At 37.1% G+C, this 21,436-nt stretch overlaps 1 protein-coding gene across 3 annotated transcripts in view; it reads left to right on the top strand.

Moving 5' to 3' along the window:
* The window catches only part of cacna1db (calcium channel, voltage-dependent, L type, alpha 1D subunit, b), a 107,997-nt gene that overhangs the window by 33,236 nt on the left and 53,325 nt on the right, over positions 1-21,436 (top strand). For all 3 annotated transcript variants that reach the window (XM_038294020.1, XM_038294021.1, XM_038294022.1), the window contains exon 4: positions 18,948-19,087. In XM_038294020.1, coding sequence (XP_038149948.1) covers positions 18,948-19,087 — 140 coding nt within the window. The remainder of the gene's footprint in view (positions 1-18,947; positions 19,088-21,436) is intronic.

The following is a 21,436-nucleotide window of genomic DNA, read 5'->3' as shown; positions in this document are numbered from 1 at the left end:
TGCATTATTGCTGAAATCTGATTGGACTAAAAATATGGCAACTACATAAATGTAATGGAAGCAGCGCAGCCATCAGAAAAGCTACAAAATTAAGAGAATGGTTTGTTTTGAATAAATTAATACAGATGGAAAGAAGGAAATGAAAGTTTAGGTTGTGAATGTAGGTTATTCTGATTTATTTTAGGCCAGCAGTGAAAGCCATCAAGGCCCTTACTGCCCACGACTGATTAAATTTCACATGCTTATAAAGGAAATTACATACATCTATGTGATTGAAGCGTCAGTTGGTGGATCATCTTAATGTGACTCTAAAGCACTAATGCATACATTGTCCTATTATGTTCAATTCACTGTTATGGTAAATTAAAACACTGAATTAGAGGCGACAATAAGTAGCTGTCTTTTGGACTGTATGTATAGTTTTGGGTTAACCAGGAAGCTGCTTTAAATATTTTAATTTGCAACATCTACATGCATTTAATCACTCCCACTAAACAGTGCAGCATTGCGGATGATCCTGACCTTATCTGACCGTTGCATGGCCAGTGTCAGACTTAATCTTTTCTCTGATGGCACACTAGCTTAGTATTTTCTAGGCCTTTCTACTGTTGACCCAAAGCTGTTTAGTTGTTGTTGTTACCTTTTAGGGAAATCACTATGCATTTGCTATTTACCTGGTTGCAGTAGCACAGTGGACTTAGACAAGGAGTGATGCTAATGATATTTGGTGTTAAACTTTTCTAGGGGAAGGAAGGTGAAATAAAGGCCACACAGATTTGTAATGCCTTGCTGAAGTATTTTTTATCTTTCAACTGTTCACTTTTTCTCACATTGCTACCTGTGATAGATCACCATAAAGTATGGGAGGGTGGGACCATACTTATTTACATTTACATGTGTTTACAAGGCTGCTTATTGCTGCAGTTACTGCTGTGAGCCTTTAGGGCAATTTCTCTACCAGCTTAAGGTGGAAATGTTAGGTTGTTCTTTGCAAAATAGCTCAAACTCAGTCAGTCTGAATGAAGAGCATTGATGATTATCAATCTTAATCCAGATTTTCATTGGTTGTAGGTCTAGACTTTGACTGGGCCATTCTAACACATGAAAAGCCTTTGATCTAAACTGTAGTTGTGGATAAATGTGAGGAGTAACTCTGTTGAAAGGTGACCTTCTTCCCTACAGGATTTTTTTTTTTTGTTCAGTTTTCCCTTATCTTGTTCTTATACACTGAATAGTTTCATGATCCCTCCTGTAGAAAAGGATTCCCACAGTAGGACACATTCACCAGAGTTTTCCACAGTAAAGGGTACTGTGTAAACCCAAAAAACACCTAGTGTGGTGTGTTTATGGTGTTGTGCAGGGTTTGTTTTCCTTCTTTCAAAGTGTGTTGCATGTATGGCTTAACTTATAAAGGTTGGTTTTATCTGACTACAGCAATTTCTTCCACATTCATTGTGTTGCCTAATAGCCAAACTGCAAATGAGAGTTTTTGTTTGATCTGTTTCTCCTAAAATGGCTTTCTTCTTGTCAGGTCGGGTTTGAGGCATCAAGGACTGATAGATGTTTTGACAGGATACCCAAACTAAGCTACAGTATAGATCTCTGACGGTGCTCAAGAGCCACCTTGGGGCTCTTGTCTACATCTCAGATTAATCCTATCTTTGGCATGCTTGATAATTTAAGTTGATAATCAAGTTTTGGTACATTTTGGCGATGTGCCTCTCTCTTTTGAATTTACGAGGGCAATTTAAAACTGCTCTATGAGATGCTCAAAGCTTGGGATCCTGTTATAAGCTGACAATTTCTACAGAGTTTTATCCCTGACCATTTTTTTTTTGGTCTCGATGTTAATGTTAATATTAAGAATGTGTTAATTAATGTTCTCCAAGAAACCTCTCGGGACCTTGTTTACATTCCACTTCATTAAATTTGCAACATCGCGTTGATCTGTGTAATTTTACCAAGAAAAACCACAAAAATATCTGACAGTATTAATTTTTCATAATAGTTTGCTGGTTACTTAGCAAAAAATGTTTGCTCTTACATCGTTAGGAAGTGTAACAAGTCCCAGTCATTTCTGTTATATAGTCTCAACTCAATGAAGAAATTTATGGTTGAGAAATACATTGTATTCTGTTACTCACGTTGGCAAAAAGATAGAATAGAGTTGCTTCTGATATGGATGTTTCACTCTCCAAAAAAGTGTGAATGGCAGAAGTCCCTAAAGGTCAGTATTTGTCAGGGTGGTAACAGTTTCCACTTTACACATCTGACCTATTACAAAGTAATTTTCAGAAACTGCACAGGAGGTCTTTGCTCAAATGAGGGGTGAAGAGTGAGCCCCACTAGCTTCTAAAGCCGGGCTGCAAGAACAGAATGATGGGCTTTTCTTTTTGGTGCGCTACAAGAGAGCACAATTTTCTTCTCTTGTGATATATTTATTGACAGCTTAACTTTATCTTGTTTTCTCAAAAAACAAGCTTATCATGATTGTTGCATTGCTACATTATGTTGTATCACTTTTAGTATGATGTTGTGCCTTCTAGGACAGTACAGTAATGGTGCAGCTCATGAAACTGAAGTGGCTTAATCCCTCTACATATAAAACAAGTCTCCTTTTTGCAGGTTTCTGTGAAATTTAATTTCTCTTCTGATTTTTTTTCTTCTTTGGAAGTAGTCAATAAACGTGCTTCACAGCCTCTCTTATCTAAAAGTTAGCTAAAATGATCATATCATTAATCATGTCAAAGAATTAGTTATTCAATATCATTCAATTCAGTTTATTTAAACGGAGGCAATTCACAACATATTTCATCTAGAGGCAAAATTCAATCAGATCACACTGTCAGACTGGTTCAACTTTTTCTATCTAAAGTAAAAAGAGCTGATTGTATCGACTCATTGACTCGACAGTAAACCTTCACACATGTAGCGACGTGGAGAGGAAAACTCCCTTTTAACAGAAGAAACCTGCAGTAGAACCAGGCTCAATGTGAGCAGCCTTCCGCCGAGGTTGACTGGGGTTCAAGGAGACAGAAGCAGAGATACAAAATGAACATAGAAGCACTCATCTATAAATAATTTCTATGTCAGAAAAGTTAAAGGTAAATCAGCTCCACAAGCGGCTCTGCTTAGGAAATAAACATTTAAAGAGACAAGCTCTAAGCCAATTTAAATTAATTAAACATTGTTGTGGCCATTTATGCGAAATTTTTGTAATTTGTTATTTCTACCAATTTAGTTTTTGTCTTTTGGTATATTAAATATAATTAAGTTAATTTAGAACCAAAATGTGTTATTTATTTTTGACATTTGGAATTGTTTGGAGTAAGTTCTTAATTGTTAGACCCTCCCATTAATTTGAGTGATTAAGAGCACACCAGGTGTTGGAGGTTTTTGGTAAATGTCTAGTGTGGACGCTGTCAGGATCTGGGACTTTGCCCACCAGAGGGCGCCGTGGATCCAAGCCTGGGGAGCTTGGACTCAGCATGATCAGCTGTTTTCTATCTGCTGATTAAGGAAGCTCCCTATATAAGCTGAGTGTGAACTTCCCTCTGTGCTGGATCGTTGTGTTTTACCTGTGCCACCATGCCTGTCTGAATCTGCAACCTGTAAGTCTGTCAACCGGTTCCAATAAATTACTGGACTTTTAATCCTCCCTCTGTGTCTGTGAGTCTGCATTTGGGCTAGTAAAACCATCGCATCATGACAGAACGATCCAGCCAACAGACTAGCCCAGCAGACTCCTTCTACGTGCTCCTGGAGAGCCCGCTCTGTGCCGTCTGGAGACCCCTGAGCCTGCTCTGTGCCGTCTGGAGACCCCTGAGCCTGCTCTGCGTCTTCCAGAGACTCCGGATGTGGAGCCACAATCGGTGGTTCCCTCTGTTCCTGAGGTGGAGCCACAATCGGTGGTTCCCTCTGTTCCTGAGGTGGAGCCACAATCGGTGGTTCCCTCTGTTCCTGAGGTGGAGCAACAGCCGGTGGCTTCCTCTGTTCCGGATGCGGAGCCGCAGTCGGCGGCTTCCTCTGCTCTGGAGGTGGAGCCGTAGTGGGCGGACCTGTTAGAGCCTGTTGCAGAGCAGTGGGAGCGGAGACGGTGCCCTTCTCGGGGCTTCCTGCTGAAGCGGAGGTGACGCCCTCCTCCAAGGCCCCTGCAGCTTCTGAGACTCTGCTCTGCTGCCGGTTTCATGGCCGGCCACCTGAGACTCTTCCTGGCATCCCTGGTTCGCCCTCCATGGGCGAGTTGTTTTTTTTTTTTTTTTTCTTTGGGGTGTCTGGAATCCACCCTTGAGGGGGGGGTACTGTCAGGATCCGGGGCTTTACCCACCAGAGGGCGCCGTGGATCCAAGCCTGGGGAGCTTGGACTCAGCATGATCAGCTGTTTTCTATCTGCTGATTAAGGAAGCTCCCTATATAAGCTGAGTGTGAACTTCCCTCTGTGCTGGATCGTTGTGTTTTACCTGTGCCACCATGCCTGTCTGAATCTGCAACCCGTAAGTCTGTCAACCGGTTCCAATAAATTACTGGACTTTTAATCCTCCCTCTGTGTCTGTGAGTCTGCATTTGGGCTAGTAAAACCATCGCATCATGACAGACGCAAGGTTTTGAAAGAAAAAATTTTTTTCACCAATTTTTTGGGAGCTTAAAACATTAAATTTCATTTCTACTAAGTTCCAAGACATTTGTAGTAATTGTTTTTTTTTTATTTTATATTTTTATTTTTGCTTTTACAATAAGTCAAGCTGGAAGTGCGTACAAAAATCACCTGTTACCACCCACAGCCTTCGTTGGAAATTTTGGTATTTTATTTTTGTTGGAACAGAAGGCTGCGACAAAAATGTCTCTTACTGTTTGGTGATTTTCTTTATTTGCGCCCTGCTGATTTTTAATTGGTTACTAGAGGTTTAGCCTCACTGAAGGTGATAGATTTATTAGTGTTATCCAATCAGGGCCCTACATTCTTGCTGTTTGTTTCAATGCACGGAGGCTGAAGCCTCAGCAGGGGTTTTGCATAGAGACTGACAGGCAGCATCCTGCTACTCCAGATGCAAAATTGCGTCTAAAAGTGGGCTTAACAGCTGATTAATGCTCAGCATACTTATAAAATCAAGCACATTTTAGCTCACATTTAATGCAGTTTAATAAAAACATTAAGTTCAACAATGCATAATAGACCAGGCTAAGGCTACAGGAGAGGTTTAGCCTCCATACGGTAGTACTTAATGAGAAATCGCCACTGGAGTGAGCAGAGCTTTTCTTTTCACTATATAATTTTTCATATTAGTTTACTGTATTTAGCAAAGCTCCTCATCATTGCAAACAGGATGAATAAAGGATGCAGTTTCTAAATACAGTTAGGCAGAATTTTACTTTAAACCAAACCTGGGAGTCTGAAAGGAGGTAGCTTTTATTGCTATCATACTTTTTCTTTCAAACAATAAGTTGGAAAAGTACATTCATAAGCTAAACAATTTATAAAACATTGGTTTAATTTCATTTAAAAGATTCAGTCTCATTTAAAGAGACGTGCTGATAAAGTAGACTTGACAATGTAATATCTTTATTGCACAGCATGTACTGTACTGCATGATACCCAGCAATTTTTAGTGATTCGAATTAAAGGATTCTCAAGCATGATGTGGCAGTTTGATAGTTATTAAGGGAGGACGAGTCCTGTCTGCTCATACTATAACATCCACCCTTGTATGTGAGGACAGACCTCTTTCTGCAGATGAGATGTCTGTGGCAGATAAAAAAAAGTAAGAGAAGAGACAGGAGAAATGAGGAATAGGAGATTTAAAGGAGAGCTGGAAAACTAATGCTTTAAATTAGATCTTTGTATTCCTTAGCTTTCTCTTTTATCTCTGAGCTGGAAAGAAATATAACCGCAGTTTAAGACAATAGAGAGAGTCCTTATTCTTAGCTTGCCATTAGGCTGGTGAGAGATCTGTTGCAAAATCTGACAGAAACAAAAACACACACTAAAAATGTCTTTTGTATCATTTAATTGAACATGAATGAGTGGATTAAAGCATTTTTCAAAAATAATATCATGTGTAGGGTAATCTTTAAACTAAACCATAAATTTTGGTCCTCTACAAAATATCTGATGCATCTATGTCAGATTTCACAAGAATAAGAAAAGACAGAGACTTGCTCAAAACATTTCTCAAAAACATTTCTGTAGTCCCTAAATGGCTGTTTTATGTGCATCTCAGTGTAAGGTGGACTTAATATTAGAAAAAGCTAACATAATTGTCTTTTTTTGTCTTTTAACAGATAGATGTTTAATTTTTGTCAAACAGTATTTTGTAGAATCTCTGCTAATTGTATAATTATGCAATTTAGGCTCGATCTGTCTTGTAATCCCTTTTCACATTATTTTGTAACTGTCTTTGTTTCTGTTGCAGGGTAAAAAATTGTCTTAGAAATCAAATCTCTCTTGCAATAAATAATCTGCTTTTCATTAAAAATACAATTTCTGATGAGTGCCTGAATAACCAAGGCCTGCTGTCTGGGATCTTCCGGCAATTTATTTTGAAATCACTCATCATACTTTAAGTAGGTCAATGCCTCGCTTATCGCTGCGCTCACAGCTGATTATTTGTCACTGAATCCATAAATGTTGTTTCTGACTCCCTTCTTTTACACAATTGGTCTTTTAGTAAAGCTTTCTCTGAAAGCTATGCATAGTTACTGTTTCCCTTCAGGTGCCATCAGCTGATCAGGATTGTGAAACCTTTACAATCACCAGTGGTTGCTTAACGCAACATCAATAAAGCAATTACTACATATAAAATATGTTTGCATGGACACTAGGATGATTAACATTATCTATGTTGGCTTGTATGATCTAGTTTGGAATTAAAATATTAAACTCTCAGTTTACAATGGGATAAATCCCCTCCTCTCTTTTTTATAAAAACATACACGCATTTTACAACTGCAACATTTAATATAATAATAATAAGTAATAAGTAAGTAATACGTAAAAAGTATTTGTTTTCTAAGTTATTGACTTAAAGTTGTCTTGAATGATTTTTTAAGCATAAATGAAAATTAAACAAAATAATAAAATAAATATTCTAAGCATGATTAGCTCTTTCTATGTCGGCTGCCTAAACAATTTGACCAACAGAAATGCCTTCATTTGATAGCTTACTTGTGACAGAGTACAGCTCGGATGAGTGTATAAACTGGCCATTTTAGAGTTTATGTAATGTAATCCTGTCACATTTTGACCTTGTCAGTGAGATTAAATTAAGACCAAAGGAAATGGTGTCATCTTGTGAAGAAGGGGGGTAATATATCTTCCATTATGGGGATATCAGTGAATCATTTGCTGCCAGTGTTGTGAAGCACTGAGCAGTCCATCCCGAGCCTTTCTTGCCCCCATTGATCTAATTAAAACCAAAGGCAACATGGGATAATAGGGGTTGATTAGCCTGCTTCTGGCTGCCTGGCTGATTCACCTTCATGTCTCACACACAACAAAACATGCACAAACACATAAAAACACTTTCTCTTTTGCACTCTCATCAGGGCAAACATACACACTGAGCAGCTTTATTTGTTTAAGCTTTTTTATGGAATTTCTTATTAGAGGAGATCTAGTTTAATTTATTTTATTTTAGGTTGATGTTGAGAGAAATTATGACTTTTCTAAGCAAAGACTTTAAATAAAGTGATTCTCAGCTTCTTTCATCAGTTTTATCATAGTTACTTTTGGCACTGTCTGATACAGCCCTACTCATTATTAATTAAATGTTCACATTTTCCCTCTTTTTAATGGTGCTTTAAAACTGTTTCCATCATGTGACCCCGGCTGATGTCATCTCTGCCTTAGGGGATGATACAGTACCTGTTGGGCGGGGGGGAGGGGGGGAGACTGATGAAGGTTAGACTGAGCCCACACACAAACCAGACGCACTGAACGACTGGAGCCGCAGAGCATCGAGTGTAATGTCAGCTCATGTTACCATCAGTGAGGGAGGTGGCATCGACTGAGCCTGTCACTGCTCTGTGTGTTGCTGTGTTTACGTGTGAGTGTGTGATGCTCCCAGCTGATTTGTTAGGTAGGTCATTCATGATGTTCATGGCCGGCAGCAGATTTTCTTTTGGATCAATTGTACATAAATGTACAGTCACCCTCAAACAATTTTAGAATATTGCAGAAGTTTGGCAGCTTTTGGATGGCCATAACGGTCTTTACTTTACACAATAATAAGGTGAACTCCGTGACTTAATTAGTTAACTTCTCAAGGCAGTCGACTGCAATGGATTTTATTTAAGCCGGGCATACATTTTATGATTTTTTTGCCCTTTTTTGGGACGATTCTCAGGTCGTGCGAGAATTTTTTGGAGTTCCAACGTCATCTTGCACCCTTCGTCGTGTAGTGTAAAGGGGGCGATGAGGGGCGATTAGCCTCTCACAACCACCTCCCAACCAGGAAACATAAGGTGGGGAGAAAATCAAACATGTTTGAAATTCAGTCGGCCGTCGTAAGGTGTTCGTGGACAAATCCTGCTGTTGGAGCAGAGCTACGAGCGTCTATGAGACGATTTACCAGAATTTCGAGCACCGAATCTCGAGCACTTTTCCTTCTTTCTCCAGATTGACGAGTCCGACCAGCCCCATCTCTCAGCGCTGAGTCCGACGTGTGGTTTTTATACGTGCAGTGTGAGCAGGTAGATCGCGTCTGCCCGCACATTGTGAGAAAATACATAGTGAGCTGTGGACTTCTAAACCCTGCGGTTGAAGTAATATGCACAAAACAAATTGGCAGATTTTTATTTGACAAAAAAGGGTGAAATCATGCATCCTACTCTTTACAATTCCACTTTTAGATGACACTTTGTGCTGATCTGTCTCAAAAAATCTCAATGAAATACATTGATGTTTCTGGTTGTAGTATGGAACAAAATGTGTCGATGCATTCTTTGATAAATAACTGATCACTAATACATTTCAGGCTCAGAACAATAGGACCCAGTATTCAAGACGGACAGGCAGTTGGATTTAACAAACCATTGAAGTGAACAGCAGTGGCATCTAAAGCAAGAACCTCTTATCCTATAGTTCAGTCCGAGCCCAGGGGATGAGGTTGGTTCCAGCCAGTTGGCTGCCAACAAGACCCGGCCGGCGCCACCCAGAGTGTCCCAGGTGCTGGAGCCTTGGAGTTTGCCCAACCCATCCCTGCTTTTTGTGGATGATATGGTTCTGCTGGCTCCCCTCTGCCAATAACTACAGCATGCACTGTTGTGGTTTGCAGCCGAGTGTGAAGTGGCCAGGATGAGAATCAGTTTCCCGAAGTCTGAGGACATGGTTCATGGCTTGTCCTCTTCATTTTGGAGGAGACTTCCTGCCTCAAGTGTAGGACTTTGAGTATCTTGTGGTCCTGTTCATGATTGAGCAGAGAAGGGAGCGGGAGATTGATAGACGGATCAGTTCGGCTGCTGCTGTAATGTGGAAGCTGCACCGGTCTGTCAACGTGAAGATAGGGCTGAGTGAAAAGTTAAAGCTCTTGATTTACTGGTCGGTCTACGTTCCTGTCCTCACGTATGTTCATAAAATCTGGATCATGACCTAAAGAACGAGATCCCGGGTAGAAGCGACTGAAATTAGCTTTCTCCATGGATGGGCAATCCCTTAGAGAAAGGGTGAGGAGCTTGGTCATTCGGAGGAGGCTTGGAGTAGAGCTGATTCTCCTTCACATCGAGAGGAGTCAGCTAAGGTGGCTCAGACTTTTTTTTTAATTCACTCTAGGCAGGGAAGACAACAAACCTGTGTGGAAGTTGTTTTTTCTGAGTGATGAGTACTCTGCCACAGTATATTCAGTAAGTGAGGTGTTTGACAAAAAAATAAGAGGAAAACAGTGAGATGGAGGAATTGAAAAATATGTTTTGTTATTGTTGCTCCATCCGGTCTGCTTCTTAAAAACAATATTTGTTTGATTCTTGAACACATTACCAAAAAGCTTATCTCTTTTATCCATTCATTTATGAAGCAAGCTGCATATGAAATATTAGCAGTTTTCTGGAATTTTCTCAGGTTAGGGTTTTTTTTACTTGCTTGTTAATTTTTTTATTTTTTTTATTTTTTTTACAATTGTGATATAGTTAGAGCTCTATTGGGTCGTCTGACAGATAAAATATATTTTGCAGTCTCTATACTCCAGTTAGTTGAAGATTATTTCAATAATCGATTAATCATGATTAAACACATTAATTGTTTAAGACCCATTACATAGCACCTTTGTCTCCAAATGAGGCATAAATCACAGCATAAATCCAAAAGGGATCATCTGTTTCTGCATGTCAAAATAAATCTTGGACCGACCCTCTGCATAAACTGAAAGTGTAAAGACTAAAAATCACAAAGCACTTTTGTCAGGCAATCTCCTGTCTTGACTGGAAAAAAATTAAACCACACATAAACTTAACCACTAACATCAGGGATCATTGCAACCAAATGAAACAAATATTTTCTGTATTGTTGTTTTAAGTCTTGTTACAGGTAGGTTTATAATTTTTAAGATGTATGAACACACAGCATTACTGCAGAGCCAGTTTCTTCAGATAAAGGAAGGAAGAAAATGTAAAATAAAGCCTACTTTTGAATAACTAGTCAGTCATAAGAGCCTGGAGAGAGCAAAAAAAGTTGAGTGGTTTGTAAAACTGCAAAGACTCACACAACAGAATGTGACACTTGGGGAGTACAAAACTCACTACTTGCTGCTATCATCATGTCTTTATTGAAGATGACTGTGATAGAGTTTATTTTTTATTTTGCAGCTTAATGACTCAGTCAACATACAGCAGCAAGCTGCATAGACAGATGGGATTCTCCATGTAAAACATATAGGCTAACTCTCTCCTAGAACCTAGATTTAAAGAATAATATGCCCCTGAAGGGGATATTATTGTGAATTTTAAAGTGGTTGCTGTGAATTAAATAGTTTACTACCTGGAAACAACTTTTAACAAGAGGTTGAAACAATCATTGAAGTGTATCTTAATTAAAATACTAAAGGCAAAAAAAAAAAATGCCTACTCTGCGCCTAGAACCTTCTACTATTCACCTGTCACAGGGATAGTTACTGCAGTTGTACTACATACTTCTATTTACCTTATGAAACAAAGCAGTCTGGAACTTTCTATGATAAATTATTTGAGTTTGACAGTAATGTTGGGACCCCAAAAGGTGCTGTGCAAATATGAAAGATAGAAACATGGAAGAAGCACTTTGGTTGTCCTGGGTGAATTTACACAGATGTTTCAAAAGATTTTTTATTTTCCCTGCTGCAGGTTGACCCTTATTCTTGCTTACAGTATTAACAGAGAGTAAGTGAAATGAACTGACAAATGCAGCCTGTCTTCAGAATTATTTGTACATTCCCATCCATCCATCCATCCATATAAATCCACTTTCATAAAAAAAGTGTATTAGAGTTATTCTCTCTCTACATTCCTGCCTGGGGATAAAGCTTCCAGATTTATCCTACTGGTATCCTTACATCTCATTTCCCGATAAAGGTATTTAAGACCAACTTTTTTGTGGAACTTAGATACAGTCTATTGTAATTTATTAGACTGTGTTAAATAGGAACATATTGTGTTAACCATTGATAATCTACCATATCCTAAATTTTGGAAAAATGTTTATAAATTAATTATTCTATCTGAAAATCTAAAAAGTATTCTCTTCAAGACATTGAGACATAGCAATTTCATATCTTCTGACTTCAATAAAGTAAATTAAAAAAAGAAAAGAAAAATTGCCCTAATAAAATAAAAGATGATGAAATAAATGTCATTTCTTTTATTAGGAGATTGAAAAATACCCAAGGAAATATTGTGCGGCAATCTGTAAAAATATATTTTTGTCACGTTGGTTTGTAGTTTTTTACTCACAAGCAGAATCACGCTGAGAACCAGAAAATTTTAATGTTTTCTTTACCAAAGCAGCAAGAATCTGGAAGCAGAGAACAGCAGGCAGTTGGTTGAACTTTCTTGTTGGTCTGAGGGGAGAAACCCGACTGACCTGGAAACAATAACAGGGATTAAAAGGGATTCACAAGAAGACAAATTTCAACAAGGATATTCCTGGTTTGGTCTTTGACTGTAATACCATCAGGGGTTATCATCCAGCAAACAGAAAGGATCCATTGCCTTCTTATATACACTCTAGTCATCTTAATTGAGAAGTGGTCTCAGGTGTGAAGCAACACGGGTCAGCCCAGCCACCAGCAAAGATCATCTCAGTGACAGGAAGCTCACTCACACCAGAAAAACAGCAAACCTCAGAGACCCTCACATTCTTTCCCTCAACTTTAAGGATGATGAAATAGAATGAAAAATATTAGCACAACAAAAAAAAGCTCAAATTCATTTTCAGTTAAAACAGCTCATGTGCAGAACCACAGAGCCTGGACTTCTTAAAACGTTGAGCTAAAAGTCTTTGTGAAGATTTCAAAGTTAGCTGAAAATTGAGCTCCTTCTCTACTCTGAAATTGTCATCTTATTTTAGCCTCAGTTTTGTCCCTTGTTTCAGAACTTATAGGATGTAAACTGTCCAGCTTTAGATCAATTAAGCTAAAATCTCTTAGTCTCTTAGTCACAGTCTGTTTTTCACAACCTTGACTAAAAAAACAGACTACATGTGAAAATGTAAATCTCATTTCCACTCATTGGTGTTAATATTTGTGCCTTTTCTTCGCTGCTGTCATTAAGTGTGTTTCAGCATTTTCCAGCTATAACAGACGTGGGCCTTGGTGAATCCTGGGCTACTCCTGAACATCCAAGACATTTTCTGTTCATCAGAGGGAACAGCAGAGTGAAACTGATTTTTTTTACATAAAAATTCCAACCCTTTTAACCTGTTTACCCTTCTTGAAGGAGGGGTGGTGGCCTAGTGGTTAGGGCATAGAGCTTGGAATCCTGTGGTTCTGAGTTTGAGCCCCACTCCCACAGGCTGCCACTCCGGGTCTCTGAGCAACCCACAATGGAGGCCCACTGTATTTAACCCATCCAGGGGGACGGGTTAACTACAATGTGAGAAGAATGAAGTTCAATTATTAATATCAAAGCCTTACGTTAGCCATAAAAGTCACTTCTGGGGTAAGAAACCATTCATTTTCACTAAAATCTCTAATTTCTTCCATGAAGACATTTCAAAACTTAGCCAGAGGCCTAATTATGACCAACAAAGGCTTATATAAATGATAAAGAAGTGAGCTGAAAGAATTCCTCATTCAAGGAAGAGCTTCACTGAAATCTCACATTGAACTGTACCAGTTTGCTGCATTGAGGGCAGTTGTCTTGAGTTTCTCTCACTTGATTATTTCAAGTCTCTACCCACACAAGACAAGCCTGATTTCCATGGCAACGTTATTTTTACTACAACCGAGGGAGCAATCATCACTGATCCAGGAAACAAGAAAAAAAAATATATAGGTATCATCTTTTTTATCTTTGTCTTTTTTCAATGTACAGTTTCTTGGAAAAAGAAAGGCTGCAGGTTCTTTTATTCATCACATCAGTTTAAACTCGACAAATAATCAGAGCTTCAGGCCTGTGCTTCCCTCACTCTACCATGTAGACTTCCCCCCTGGGGCTGTAAAGCATTTAATAATATTATATAATATCATGTCATGCACGTTAATTCCATCATGAGGTTTGTAACACACAGAGAGGCAAGAAAGATACTATTTATCTGCCTACACCTATTAAATCGTTTCCTAACCCCTACAGGAAAGAGATACAATAAGTAGACCATGGTCTCAGCACTGTATATAGACTGGGAAGCCCAGAAATTTATATATATATATATATATATATATATATATATATATATATATATATATATATATATATATATATATATATATATATATATATATATATATATATATATATATATATATATATATATATATATATATATATAGTTTTGTAATAACCAAGTCTAGCAACATTATCAAATCTGTTCCCACAGCTTTACAAATCTAAGGCACAGATTCAGGCACACACTTGAGCGGTGACTGTCAGCTGTTCACTAAGCAGAAGAACGGACATTTCAGTCTTCTGTAAACAGCAGGAGGATGGAGCAACAATGTTAATCTGAATGGAGGCAAGTGGTGAAGGCTTTTATCTGTGTGATAGAGCTCTGAATGATGTTGTTCTTCACAGGTCATCACCCAGCCACTGCAGTGGCCCTACGCTCAGTTTAACATTTAGGAGTCACACGTGGCCAAAAAAAATCAATTATTAAACTACCTCTGAGTCGTTTTTCGGAAGATTCTGGATAAAAAGGAGACTAATAACGGGTTTTACCAAATTTGTATTTGTTACTTATAAATGCAAAGATAATTTGGGATTATTGCTTAGTTATTGTTTTTGTTTTGGATTAGCAGAGCTCAGCCTAGAAAGGTTTCCAGTCCATTAATATGTAAACCTGCAACAGTAAATCTTAGTGTTGTTGAGATACAGGAGCATTTAATTTTAGAAGAACATTTATTTTAATTTCAATCAAATAATTTCTTTAGCTGCTTATACTCTTAAAAACATTAATGTTGTTCCTCACTTAATTTTTTTTTTATGACAAACTTCACTGGTGACTCCAAGTAGAGTCACCAGTCTTTGATGGAAACATTTAAGTCAGGTCTGAAATTGACAATTTCACCTCGAAAAATCATGTTAAGCGGTTTACTGAAAATGAGATACAATTCAAATGAATATCCTTTCTTAGAGTGGGAAGTATAACAAATCTATCTTTTTTAAATCAAATTTACACTGCCCTACATACATTTATGTTTAAATGAATCTGGTAGAAATATAAACACAGTTGATGTTTCATGTTGCTTATTTAAAAAATAATGAAAAAAGATGCTCTGTTAAATTGTTTTAATCCTGTTGCCTTTCAGCAGAAAGAAAAAACAAAACAGTTAATGAGTTAAACCGTGTCCAGGGCTTTCCTGCATTGGGTTTTTAGAGTTGTTTCTAGAAGAACATGGTGTCCTGGGGGTGTTTCAGTCTGCTTTTAAATCTGCACAGCACAGAGTCAGCTTCATGTTATTCTTGTCCTGTTAGATTTGACGGCAGCCTTTGACACTGTGGACAACTACTCTCTAGTGTCTCGGTTGAACCACCTTATTTGCGTTCATGCAGCCGCACTAGACTTGTTTAGGTGTTATCTTTCCATTAGAAATGTGGGAACTATGAATCTAACTCTGCTCCTCTTCCTTATGGGGTTCAGTGTCAGGACCCCTTCTCTTTACATTGTAATGCTGCTCCTTGGGTCTGTCCTGAGAAAGCACTCATTCTCTTATACTTTTCATGCTGATGATAGTCAGATATTTGGGTCTATTAAAAAGAAAAATGCATTTTCCATTGCACCATTACTAGAATGCCTTAATGACATTAAAATCTGGTTTGTTTGTTGTTTTGTTTTTTTTATTTCAACGAGGGAAAAAAAATTAAGTTATGGTATTTGGTCTCATTAATGTAGCTCAGTAGATTTTTTAAAGCTAATCATCTCAAACTTGAGCTAGACAATGGACCGTGATAATGATCAAAGAAAACTTTGCCAAAGTCAAATCCTTTCTTGCACAGCAGCACTTTGGGACAGCAATCCATACATTTGTTACATCTTCGCTGGATTAATGTAATGCACTTTATTTTGGGGTGAGCCAGTCCTCCCTTGCACATCTCTTGTACGTGCAAAATGCAGCCGCACGCCTTTAAACTGCAGTACATAAGAGGGAAAAAATTATCCCCATCCTGTTCTCCATTAATTGGCTGCCTGTGCATTTTTGAGTTAATTTTATGATTCTTTTTTGTTTTTAAGTTTTAAATGCACCCCCCCTCTGAGCTTCTCCACCCCTATGCTCCCACTCGGTGCCTCAGGTCAACTGACCTGCTGCTTCTGGAGGTACTGAGGTCCAAACGGGAGCTCAGGGGAGACAGAGCTTTTTCTGTTATGCTTAAAACATATTTTTATTCTGTGGCTTTAACACTGCATGAGACTCTTTCTGTTTTTATGTTTTGTTTCATTGTTTCTATGCAGTGTTATTTGTTTCAATTTATTCATTTAATTTCATTAGTTTTTTTTTCTCTAAAACAATTTGCTGTCTCCATTTTAACCTTTCCCTGGTATGTATAGCACTTTGTGGCAGCTATGGTTGTTTTAAAGGGTTCCATAAAAAAAAATAGTTAAGTTAAGTAGGTTTTAATGGACACCAGTTTAATATGCATTTTGTTTTTTAAAACAATCCAAGGTCATTTAATGCATGGTTTGAGTTAAGAAACACAAATGAGGTCATTGTTAATATCATTTCACAAGCATCAGTACTGTGTTATGGGCTATAAATCACCCTTTTTTTAATGTTCCTAGATAAATAATCAAATTCACCCTTTAAGAAAAGATTCTATGTCAAAACATTTACCAGACGATCTTGGAAGCTGCTGTTAACCCATTCTGTTGCTCAGTTTCAACAACTGAAAGTCAGAGGAGACAGCATTTATCATTTACTCAATAGGCTAAGCTCACTTGTTTATTTTCACATCTGATTAAATGAGATAAAGATGGTTAAAAAGAATTGTCTCTAAACCCTAAATGAAGTCTGAAATCTTTGTTTTACTATCCAACTGCAACTCCAGTCTAAGCGACAGACATCTCACAAACTGTTTTGTCGCTTTTTATCTTTTTTATTAGTTCTACATTTACCCTTTTAGTGCTCTTCGTTCTTTTTTTAATTTTTCAAGTACTTGTCACTTAGAAATAGTGATTTGTTATATCTGAAATACCAGAACTTGTGAAGACGAATTCTGTTTAACCCTTTCCTTGCTTGTCTTTTTGCAGTGAGTGTTTGGTTTCCTTGTTCTTGTTGGAGAGCAAAGGGCAAGCTTTGTTAGTGCATTGAAAGTGAGTTTGTTTTTACAGTGTATTTGAAACTATGTTTCCATTATGAAATGCATACTTTTCTCCTCCCTGTACGATAATTTTCTTATTATTAATTTTGATTTCATTTATTAATATCTTTAATACACATTGAATTGTCAGACATTATTTATAATGTTGTTGGATATATTGAGATGTAAGATGCTTGGTGATATTGTCTGTATTTCTAAAAAAATTAGGCATTGGCAGAAATTCATTTATCTTTTTTTTTTTTTCCCCATATGCTAACATTTGTTCTTAAAGACAGCATCATCAGATGAGTCAAAATCTTCTTGAAGATGCTCTGCGTTTTGTCTTTAAACTTTTCCTCTGTGACTTAAAAGCATAAGGTGGGACGAGACATTGTATCTTGCAAGATGCTAGATCAAATTAGGTTACATATATTTTTTTTTAATCTAATATTTTCCTGCAAACTCTCCAAATTGGATAAGAAGACATTTATATTTAACGTTTCAGTACTAGACCTTCATCAGGCAAAACCTGAATGTCCAAAAAATCTGATTTAGCCTGTTGAATGTAGATAAATGTATTCCTCCTTTGCAAGTTGGACAGTGTGCGGAAGTCCTTTTTAAATTGTGATAATTTTCCCTCTATACACCTTTCATGTTATAGATGTGTGCAGTGAAATAATCAATCACAGCAATAAAATATTTTTAAATCCTGGTTCTACATGTGTAGTTACAGTTTTAGGATTACTTGGAAGAAACTAGTTTCTTTTGATAAAAGTCAGAACAGACGTAAGGTATGTGTGCCATTATTTTTCATTAAATTCATTAATGAAACAAATTTCAATAGGAAATAACAGAAGGTGGTATTAAATGGCCTTATAAGTAAGAAGTTGGACCAATGACATCCTGATGAACTATACTAGTGGATGATTATGCATCTGAAACTCGAAAAACACTTTCTGTGGAACATCTACAGTCCCTTCTGTGAAAGTGTTTGTGTTTTTGGCTCAATGCCTTTCTGATTGGAGCTTTGAGCTTCCAAGACTCAGTCTGTGAGAGTGGGTGTGAAGTTAGTGTGCGTGTCATTGAAGTCATCAGCGTCTTTCTGGAGCTGTACTTCTTTGTGTCTACTTTGTGTCCTTAAGATCAACAATACATGAGTTCAGCTTTTTGGGTCTTTTACCGGTCAGCTTACTAACCTCTGATTGCTGAATAGAATCTGACAGTTAGTGTGTGGGAGGCAGAGAAAAACACTGATGTAGGAAACATGAAATGAGAGAATAAAGGAGCAAGTGATGGCAGCTACACAGTCTGGAATTTGATATAGAGATTCTAGGTCTGGAAAAGTATGGAAAAATGTTTTCTCTTTCTATGAAATTGTGTTTATTTTATTTCCTTCTTCTTTGTCTACCTTATTCACTATGCACCTTCCTTTTCTCCTTATTTGTGTTCCATCTTCATTAACTCAGCTTCCTTCATTCCTACCTTTCTTTCTTGTGCGCTTAGCTCATCAGGTTATGAGAAGGCTCATCTGTCCTTCACGCGGGCATCTCTTTCCTTTCTCTTCCCTGCAGCAGCAAACTCTGAACCCTCACCTACATGCCTACCTGCCTTCCTCTCCATTAATGAAATCCTGTCTTCTCCAGGGCACCTTATGAAGACAGTGAAAAAATAAACAACTGCAAAAAAGACTATTGTATTCAATTTATTTATCTACCTCTAACTCATTGCCTCCTTCCGTTGGTTGCTTGTTTGAATTCTAGATGCTTTTTGAACTTTGCATCTGTTAGATCGACATTTGGCTGAATGTCAGGCAGATATAACAAAAAAATTAAAAAAACTGAAGTCTGTCCCTTCTTTCTTTGTTTCTTTGTTTCTTTCTTTCTTTCTTAATACAAACACACAACTTATAAAGTTTATAAAGCATAAAAAACACTTGATTTAATTCTGCATATAATTTATGGTGCTTCTTAAGTAAAATGTTTGTAAAGATCTCTCACCTGTATTTCTGCTGTTTTTTATTCTTTCTCTCTGTGCAGGAAACAGTAGAATATGCCTTCCTCATCATTTTTACTATAGAGACATTTCTGAAGATTATTGCCTATGGCCTGGTCATGCACCAAAACTCTTACGTGCGAAACGGGTGGAACATGTTGGACTTTGTCATCGTTATAGTGGGGTAAGCTCACAGCTATTTACACATCATCCACCCAGCTGTCATCATGAACTTTCTCTTTAATCAATTCCATCAATAGTTATAACCCAAACCATTGTAACTTAAAGTTTTTCAACATGTATTACTTTGTGTTCGTCTATGACATCACATTTTCTTTGAAACACTTTGCTTAATGAAAACTTTCCTAAGGAACTACTGTAATGAAAACCTTGTAGAAGCTTCATGCCCCAAGTCATCCATTAAAAAAACTTTGCTTCCAATCAAGCTTTTTGAGTAAGTCTCACTTTTAAGGTCAGCCCCTCACTTCAAAACTAAGTGGTTATTCTTTCAGATGAAAATCCCACACAGCAGCTATTATTTCAAGTTTTTTTTTTTCTTAACATCCTTTTGTTATTATAAAATCAATGGCAAAATAGAACAAAATACTGTTGACATAATTTTACCATTAATTCAGTGAGCAATTGTTGATAAATATGGTCACAATCTCCCCAAAACAGTAAGTCCAGACTACTGTTTTCTAATTTTGTTGTGCTCTTTTATGACATGGAAAGGGATGCATGCAAAATGACCACTTCTACAGTGGCTGATAACACAGACAGTGGTGAAGAATCAAAATTTTCCAGATATACAGATATATTTCAGTCACTATCAGAGAGAGAGACTAAGCAGAGTCAGAGATGGAACATCAGCAATAGAATCATCAGGTGGCAGAGCACATGTTTTGGGTTTAGCTTCACACATGATAGAGCCACTAGTGGAACATATTGTTGCACGTCTGCAACAATATGCTTTTATATTTCATTAATGTATTTTGCGCAACCCACTGTCTAACTGAACTGTTTATATTTGACCTTCATAAAGTGAATCCCAGACTTCCCTTTCATCATCCTTCCATTTGACTTTGGACTGTCAAACTTTAACAAAGAAATGTGCCCATTTTGGTTCACAGTTTTATAGTATTAAGCTTTGAATCACAATGGAGGGAGAAATAATACCATTTTCAATGTTAATGTGTTTTTCTTCTATTTTTGATGGAAAAGCATGCCACGGGCATTTTAAAGATATATCCAGCTAATCAGAACATCATAAAAACATCACTGGGTTGCGGCTGCAATCTTTACTTTTATAATGCTGTATTATAGGAAATTCTGGCACTAAAAGTAAACTCCCATGTGACTAGTTTGTTCTGTTTTACATTGGAGAGTTTAAGCTTTACCAGACTGAATTATGCATTGTCTAAGTCAGTATGACTGGCTAGGCTCACAGTCCTTGGACACATATGGTTACATCAATGTGCACCGATACAGATCCACACACAGCTTTGAATAGAGATACTTTTTGTGGGTAAACTTCCTTGATATACAGTAAAAACTCTAGACACTCTCGTTACATTGTATGTTGTTTGTCAATTAAAAAAATTAAATCAAGAAACAACTCATGGATTCATGACTAATAAGTTGTTAATCAACAAAGATAAATAATCAATTACATGGCAGTGAAACAAAATTAGGAAAACTAAAAAAATGTTTCCATGTTTCAAAAGTAAATATGAGGTTAGTAAAGAGTGTTTTTATTTAATTAAAATTAGGCATGATACAAATATTCTCTGTCTTAATCAGTAATTAGAAAAGTTCTTTATTTACTGCTTTTATTTTTAGCTAGCCCATTTCACCCACTGACCTCTATTCACTGGATACCCGATTGGCCATTAGTAGTACACTTGCTGTGAAGTCACCAACCGCCATATTGGTACTCCCAAGTAAGACCAGTTGGAATATATATATATATATATATATATATATATATATATATATATATATATATATATATATATATATATATATATATATATATATATATATATGTATGTAGTGGGGTCGCGAGGGGTGCTGGTGCCTATCTCCAGCAGTCAACGGGTGAGAGGCGGGGTTTTATATATATATATATATATATATATATATATATATATATATATATATATATATATATATATATATATATATATATATATATATATATATATATATATATATATATATATAAGAGAAATGCTTGTTGTTGCAGCCAAATGCTTATGCTATGTCGGCATGTTTATGGCACGACTCCCTGAGATTAGGGAGTACCAAGATGGCTTTAAGTGACTTCAGTTTTTTTGGTCTATCAGCTATCCAATGGATAAATGGAGATCAGTGGTTTCACCATAATCTTTAGCTCGTTCTAGGAGTAACACATAGCTAAAACTAAAGTACAATCTACAAGGGATATCAGAAACTTTGGCCTTGACGGTGTACAGTACTTGAAATGGCTCACACTGATGTAACCTTACCTGGAAAATAATAAAAGACAAACATG

The sequence above is a fragment of the Cyprinodon tularosa genome, unplaced genomic scaffold (assembly GCF_016077235.1).
Source record: "Cyprinodon tularosa strain WSP-4 unplaced genomic scaffold, ASM1607723v1 ctg333, whole genome shotgun sequence".
In the NCBI taxonomy this organism is placed as follows: domain Eukaryota; kingdom Metazoa; phylum Chordata; class Actinopteri; order Cyprinodontiformes; family Cyprinodontidae; genus Cyprinodon; species Cyprinodon tularosa.
The sequence above is the reverse complement of the archived record's forward strand: the minus strand, read 5'-3'. Positions and strand labels throughout refer to the sequence as shown.